The sequence below is a fragment of the Gracilinanus agilis genome, unplaced genomic scaffold, assembly GCF_016433145.1.
Source record: "Gracilinanus agilis isolate LMUSP501 unplaced genomic scaffold, AgileGrace unplaced_scaffold55018, whole genome shotgun sequence".
In the NCBI taxonomy this organism is placed as follows: Eukaryota; Metazoa; Chordata; class Mammalia; order Didelphimorphia; family Didelphidae; genus Gracilinanus; species Gracilinanus agilis.
This window is the reverse complement of record NW_025390264.1, coordinates 1,809-9,927: the sequence shown is the minus strand read 5'-3', so window position 1 is coordinate 9,927 and position 8,119 is coordinate 1,809. Positions and strand designations below refer to the sequence as shown.

Here is an 8,119-nt window from a genome sequence, read left to right as displayed (position 1 = left end):
GTTGGTTTCGGAAATTAAGAAAGGAGAATTCCTTCCATTTCTACTGTAAATACTACTCAGTAGGACTTCTTTTTCCAAGTAGACCCTGAAGTGATATCAAAGTCATCTCTCTCTCATATAAAAGGTCACCTGCTCCAGGAAGCTTTCTAAGACTTGTTGAAAAACAAAAAACAAAAAGCAAAAAAACAAAAAACCCAAAATGAATAGTTTTCCCTTCAACCCAGACAAGTAGGACATGGAAAGCTCATCATTCTGTCCTCCCCTCCCCACATCATCATACTGTTGGGCCATCCTATACTCCACCCAAAATGCATTTGTCCTTGAGTATTATATAATGCTGATTTAACATTGATCATGAGCATTCCTATCCTTTAGATTCCTTGGGATTCCTGCCTCCCACTGAGGATAGCTGCCCCCTTGGGGGATCTTGAAGGACACAGTACCCACCTTGATGATGTCTTCATTGTTGGACTCACACTCCACCAAAGCTGAAACATCCAGAACGAGGCCTGTCACCTCAATAGCGATGACCTTGACTGGTATAGCCACTGTCCGGCCAGTCAGGATGGCTGTGTTGATGATCTCGGTGTCCTATGGGAGGAATGAAAGAGACGATACTTTAAAAAAGGAGGTTGTCCTGGTTCTATCCAGGACCCAACATAGTCCATTTCCTCTACCATCTTGGAGAAGACAAGCATCACTCCTTCTCATCTTCCTTTCTAACTCTGCCTCCTCTACCCTCAATGATCTTCCCCCTCTTTCTTCTCTCCTCAGATCAAGTGTATCTATCCTTCCCCTTGCACCAACGTACAGGTTGAGGTTCACAAACAAACTCAGATACATTCATCCATAGCTACACATTTTCAGGTAGATACATTCAGTCATCTCATTAGGTAGAGATGCAGATGGAGTGTCCTAGGTACCATTGAGGCCATCTTTCTGGCTGGCCTTCTGGAGAAGTAGCCCATTCTACGATCCTCCCTCTGATGGACATTTACACCAGCTCTCCTCCATGCCTAGAACACTCCATCTGCATCTCTACCTAATGAGATTATTCTCTTTCTACTTGGTTGTCACTCCACAAAGTACTCCCAGATCCCCCAGCTGAACGGTCCTGTTGAGGTCCTGTTCCTCAAACTTTCCTGGATCACTTGGTCAGGCCCTCCCTCTAAGGACTCTTCCAGTTCTGAATCCCCAGTGATATAGTTCTTTGCCCACATTCTTCCAGGCATGAAGCTTCTCTGTGTACTTGTTCCTTCTCATGCCAGTGTGAGCCTCTTAAGGCCAGGGACCATGCTGCCATTTAAAATATCTTTGTATTCCTTCACCTAGCAAGTTGCCCCTGCACAAGCAAGTGCTTGATTGTTGTTTGTGGAATCAAATTAATCGTAAACGAGGCTGTCAGATATTAGTTTCAAGTCTCTTTTTCCTCTTTTCTCTCCTTCCTTCTCTCTCTCCATTCTCTTTCTCTTTCCCTTTCTTCTCTCTCTCTCTCTTCTCTTCTTTCTCTCTCCTCCTCTTCTCTCTTCTCTTTCCTCTCTCTTGGTCTCTCTTGGTCTCTGTCTCTCTTACACACTCACACACTACACATGGAAAATACTTTCAAGGCTAGCTAGGCAAACGTTCTAGTTTTCTAAGTGAGGAAACTGAGGCCCAAAGTTTAAATGACTTGCCCCCATGGTTGCATAGGCAATAAGTGGCAGAGTCAGAATTTGAACCCAGGTCCCCTAACTCTAAGTACTGTGCCCTTTCCACTGTATCACATTGCCTCTGTGACATACATGTACTCAGTCATATATACAGTCATACACACACAGTTACACCTATAAACACACACATTGGTGAGTGTGTATATGATTGTATAATCATCCACATACACTCACCAATAATCAATGAATTCACAAGCATTTATTAAGTACCTCTTAGGCATCTGGCACTGTAGCTACAAAGATGGAAACAAAACAGTTCTTGTCCTCAAGGGACTTATCATTGGGAAAAATAATGTGAACATATGCAAGTAAAAATGCAACACAATAGGGGTGCATAAGCATCAGGGGGTCTCCAAGGAGCCCCCCCCCCCAATTTAGGAAACAGCATTACATACAGGAATGTCATCACAGACTCTCATGCATGCAGGAAGTCCCTCACCATAGCCAGGGGCAGAATAGCCTGCACATCCCTCTGAATGACAGTCAGCTCAGTCACTGCCCTCTCCAGGTCAGGCAAGGGGCTCCTGCCTCGATAGTCGATATGCCACATGATCCTCCTCTTCACCGACTGGCTGGTGAAGTTCTCCATCTCAAAATCCAGCTGCAGGATCTCCAGGGGTCCTTCACCCTCCCTGCCAGGTATGAAGGTGATGGCAGCAGGAGGGATGAGCAAGAAGGGCTGGGGGGGGCATTCCTCCCTGGTGGGATGGGGGAATCCCTGAAAGCCATCTAACTGGTAGTGAGTTAATTTCCATGACTTGAAAAAAACTAAATAATTGGGACTGGATTCCCTCTAATCCTATTCCCATTGCCCCAACCAAAGTTATCCCCATTCTCTAATTTTGAAGTCTCTGATAAACTCATGCTTCTTCCCTTCTAGCTGATGTTGGGACCAGAAGCTTCCTTTTTGGCAGCCAGGATTCCTGGGTCCTGCTTCGATTTGGCATTTATTTTTCCTTCTAAAGCTCCCTCCCCACTTCTACCTGACAATCCTTTCATGCTCTCCTCCCTCCAACCCAGCCATGGTCTATGATGAGAAGGGTCAACAGAGGGCCCACCCTCCAGGGCATGCAAGGTGACTATTGGGGCTGACCTGGGGAGCAAGGGGGCACTTTGAGTCCTGGATACATCCACAGTGGCGGTTGAGTGCTTTCCCCCAGTGAGCAGCTCTGAAGTGACCTGCCATTGGCCATTTCGGGCCTTGGTGCCCAGTAGGGTTACTCCCTTCTTGGCCTTCACCCTGAGAACAAAGATGGAGGAAGAAGGAGCTGGTGGTCACAGAGGGGCCCAGAGCTCCCTCCAATTCCAGAGATCATTAAGAAATACCATTTGCGAAGGAACCCTTGTCTAAAGCATGGTGGTAAGGGCAGAATGAACTAACCCTCTGCCCTAACTGTGCCTGGGGGAAGGCAATCCAATTAACCTAAATGGGTAGAGGAAGAGCAGAACTTCTGGGGAATTTTCTCTTGGTTCTAAGGGTTCAGAAGACACATCTAAAATAATCTGCAGTTTGAAGCAGGATCTAATGAGCTAAATATACTTTTTCACACTCAGGTGTTACTGGCTTATTAGTGTTGACCCTTCCCAGAGGTACCCTGATTTGCAATTCAATTCTACCCAAATTCACCAATCACCCTTTGCCAAGGCTACTCATGGAGGGGGTGCCATGATGAATGGAGCTTATTTCTCATCCTCAAGGGGTTGAAAATCTTGTTAGTCTGGCAAGAAGAGGGTAAAGCTTGATCCAAAGGAATGAATTACTAATGGTGGTATCTCAGGCACAAACTTGGGTAAGGAGTCAGTTTTTTGAGTGTAGAGAGAATGCAAAGAGCACATCTTTCCTTGTACCCTTCAATGTGTACTCCTCAGTGAAAAGAGTGCTGGTGCAAGAGTCAGAGAATGTGATTTTATAGTCTAGTTAGGTGGTGCTGTGAATAGAGCTCTTGGCCTGGAGTCAGGAAGACCTGAATTCAAATCTGTCCTCAGACAGTTACATGATCTTGGGCAAATGACTTAAATTCTGTTTGCCTCAGTTTCCTCAACTATAAAATGGAGCTAATAACAGCACCTACCTTTTAGGTTATTATGAAGATCAACTGACATAATATTTGTAAAATGTCTGGCACATAGTAATCTCTTAATATTTATTCCCTTTGCCAGTAACTGCTGGTTGGTATGACTTTGGGAAAGTCACTTAATCTCAGTTTCCTCATCTGCAAAACAAAAGGATTGAACTAGCTGGTCTCTGATATCTCTTCCAGTCCTAAATCTCTGATCATGTAGCCATCCTTATGGGACTGCCATCTGTTCATAAGGCCAATTCAATTTGGATTTCCCATTTTCAGGAATGTCTAGAGTCTAGGAAGTTATAACATCTCAAAGGACTATAATGTATTTGAAGCCCTTGAGGTGCGGATCATGCACCAATGGGTCTTCTCTCCTCTGAGATACTCCCTGGGAGAGGCTTTGAAGCTCCCCCTGCTTCAAGGCTGGGAAAATTAAAGCTAAAGTTGAAACCTCACTCATCCTGTCTTGCCCTCCTCTTCTTCTCTCCTTTCAGGAGATGCCTGTGACCTTCCATTAGCCCACTCTGCCATTAGAAGTCAACATAATCAACTTTGCAGCTTTCCAATAGTGCTTAATGAATATGTAGAAAGACCTTGACCTTGATGGCTTACTCGCCTATGGAAGCCTAGGAGAGGGAGGCAGATGGCCAAAAGTGGGGGGAGGTACCCTGACAGCTTCACAGACTCCAATGATCATCCCTCTTGCCTTCTCCAATTTCCCCATTTATAGGTAGCTAGCTAGAAGGCCCAGTATATATAGTGTTAGACTTGAAGTGAAGAACACCTGAATTCAAGGTGTGACTCAAACACTTAAAAACAAACTACTTAAACTCTTTCAGGGTTATTTTCCCCATCAGGAAAATCAAGTCACAGGGTGGTGCAGTGGATAGAGCACTGGGCCTGGAGTTAGGAAAACTCATCTTCCTGAATTCATATCCAGTCTCAGATACTTTGTAGTTGTATGACCCTGGGCAAGTCACTTCACCCTGTTTTCCTTCGTTTCCTCAACTGTAAAATGAGCTAGAGAAAGAAATGGCAAACTACCCCAAAATCTTCGCCAAGAAAACCCCAAATGGGGTCATACAAAGAGTCAGACACAACTGAACAACAAAAATTAAGATAAATACAGTGCTTGCCTCACAGGGCTGTTGTGAGGATCAAAGGAGATAATGTAAAAAGCTTTGCAAGCCTTAAAAACCTATGTTAATGTTTATTATTATTATTATGTTCACTTTTATGATTATGCTTGCTGCTAGCATCTCTCACATTTCTCATACTGAGCCCTCTAGTCCTTAGTCCAACCTTCCCCCACTTTTTCTCCAGCAATCCTAATTGGAGGAGGGGGGGTGGAAGGGGTAGGGCGGGATGGTCTATAAGGTCAGTGGGACAAGTATGATTATCCCCACTTTATAGATGAGAACATCAAGGCTCCAAGAGTGAATTGACTTGGAGGTAGCTAGGTGGTTCAGTGAGAGGGAGTCAGGCTTAGAGATGGGAGATTCCTGGGTTTCATATATGGCCTCAGACACTTCCTAGCTGTGTGACCCTGGGCAAGACCCGGTTGCCTAGCCCTTACATTAGTTCTGCTGCCTTGGAACCAATATATACTATTACTTCTAAGATGGAAGATAAGGGTCTAAAAATAAAATAAAAGAAAAGAATTGACTTGTCCAAAGACAAGTTAAAAATGATGAAGCAGAATTTAGACCTGGGAAGGGTCAAGCCCAGCCTTTCCTGAACACAGTAGGAAGAAGGGGACCTCTGGTAAGCTGGACTCCTGTTGGTTTCACAAGCTCAGTTTGCTCTACAGCAAGACAACAACAGAAGGACTTACCCGGATTCAAATCCTGCTCCTGACACAATAAATGGGTGACCCTGGGCAAGTCCCTTAGCCTCTCCAAGCCTCAGTTTCCCTATTTGTAAAATGAGGGGTCTGGGCTCAGTGGCCTTCAGGGTGACTAAATCTATGGTCCTAGGACTACAACCCTGAGCTACTGATGTCCGTTCCCTTGTACCTGAGGGTGAAATGTTCCACGCTGGGGTTGGAGGAGGAGGAGGAGTTGGGTGCCAGATAGAGGAGTATGCTTAACACCTCTCCCGGTTTCAAGGGACGGTCTGGGAGGCGGATGACCAGGTTGCCGTCCAGCCGGTGTTCCTGGAGGGCCCGCCGAGGCGGCGGGCGGTAAAGACTGATGCTACCTATTCGAAGGAGAGGGTACTGGGTGGGGCCCTCCGCCCTGGCTCCTCCCCCGCCCCGGCGGGGCCCCTCTCCACCACAGCCCCCGCTGGCATCGGGGGAGTGGAGTCTATAGTAGAGCTCGGCTTGCTGGCTTTCCCCGCCAGGCTCCGGCTCCAGGCCTTCTGGGGGCTTGCGGCGGGCAGGGGGCGGTGCCGCCGGGGCGGGGGGTCCGAACCAGGCCAGGGGCAGCTCGGCCCGGACCAGGCAGGTGGCCAGTCCTCCGCTCAGGCGGCAGGAGCTCTTGACCTCGTGGGCATTGCGGAAGGCGTGGAGGCGGACACAGGGCAGCCTCTCGGTGGCCCCGAAGTCGTCCCAGTCCCGGCCGGCCACGTAGAACAAGACCTGAGCCACGGGCTGCGAGGCGGGCACGCGAGGGTGCACGATGAAGGCCCGAACCTTCCAGTTGACCGTCAGCCGCTCGGGGATGTCCAGAGTGCTGGCGGGCTGCAGGAGCTCCCGGGCCAGGACCTGGCTGGTGCTGAAGGGCCCCAGGGACACGTTAAGGATGGGCAGCTCCTTCGTCTGGAAGACCACGAAGGGTTCCGAGCGCTGCAGGGGACCCCCGCCGCTGCTGTTGGCCGTGGGAGGGGGCGGCGGCTGCACCTCTCGGAGGAAGAAGGCCAGGCGGGTGTGGGACAGACGGTAACTGACGGGTAGCACCGGCGCAGCAGGAGCCTCTGGGGGCATCGGTGTGACCAGGTGGGAGGTGCGGCCAGACGCTGTGAAGAGAGGAGAGAAGGAAGCTGAGGAAGCTGTAGGAACTTAATGCCCTCCCATTCCCTGGTAGAGGGCATAGGCGGGACCCGGTCTCCTTGCTCCTCGATATTTCAGATATAAAAGGCGTTAGGAAGGGCTGGTACACCGGATAGAGATTCGAATTCTCCCTCCTGTATTGACTGTGTGACCTTAGGCAAGTCACTTAATCCTTCAGTGCTCTTGGCAACCCTGCAAGACTAAATTGCAGATTGGAGGCAGCTGAGTAGTTCAGTGGCTTGAGAGCCAGGCCTAGAGACAGGAGGTCCTGGGTTCAAATGTGGCCTCTGACACGTCCTAACTGTGTTACTCTGGGCAAGTCACTTAACCCCCATTGCCTACATAGCCTTTTCCCGAATTCGAGTGCCCAGAGGGCAAATTCAAATTGTGTGTAAACCCCGGGATTTGGGAAAGAGTTGAGGGAGAAAGTGCTTGCTTTGGGCTGGACGGAGGGGTAGAGCACGCAAAAAACTGCCCTGGGGCGCTGGGAAGATAGGAAATGGAGCAGCTCACCCAGTGCCAGCTCTGCCACGTCTTTGCCAGCATTGGCTTAGCCCTTACCACTATTACATAATCTTGATTCTAAGGCGGAAGGTAAGGGTTTTTTGGGGGGGGGGGGGGGGGGGAGACTAAACTGCAGAGAGTGAAGCATATACTATTATTCACTTTATTTCCTTCATGAACTTTTCTCCAGTATAAGTCATATGAGTCTTCTTTCCCATACGGGTTACATGATAATACATGAATACCCTTTATCATATGACCTGCCATCTGGGGAGGGGAGAGGCTGGGAAGGAGGCAGAGAACGTGGATCTCAAAATGCCAGAAACCCAGGACTAAGATGATGCTAAAATTTAATCTGAAAAAAAAAATTAAATTAAATTAAAAAAGGCTAAAAGGCTGCCCTTGGCTGGCAGAGGGAATCCCTTCGCTCGCGTGGGGGTTGCCTGTATCAGTACAATTACAGGTTCGGGCCAAAGCACTCCACGAGTCTCCTAAGCCCTCAGATTTGCGCTGGGCGGTGGTGGAAATAGTCCTGACTCAGAGGAGTTCTGGGTTCCAGTCTTGGCTCAGTCATTTATAATAAATGAGTGTAGGACCCGAGGCAGATTCAGTGGAGGGGTGATTAATGTTTCCCAGAGATGCTGGAGGAGAAGCCCAAGAGGAGCAGGGTAGGTGCCAACACCACGTTCCCAGGGCAGGTGGGGACCATTGTTGAGAGTGCTGCTTCATGTATTTTTCCTACTATTCGCCCGGCATTTCTATTTTAAGTAAATTATCTCTTTTCGCACAACTTACATAACGTAGGACCTATAATTAATGTTGTCTGGCCGGCGGGAGAGGTGTTTGGA

General features: G+C 48.3%; 1 protein-coding gene across 1 annotated transcript; it reads right to left on the bottom strand.

The window, feature by feature from the left end:
• Positions 1–447: 447 nt before the first annotated feature.
• On the bottom strand, positions 448–6,733 carry LOC123255983 (transmembrane protein 132E-like; the record flags this gene model as incomplete). Its single annotated transcript, XM_044684686.1, has 4 exons — positions 448–591; positions 2,149–2,341; positions 2,803–2,949; positions 5,791–6,733. Coding segments are annotated over 4 exons (1,427 nt in total), but the record flags the coding sequence as incomplete, so codon positions are not given.
• Positions 6,734–8,119: the final 1,386 nt, after the last annotated feature.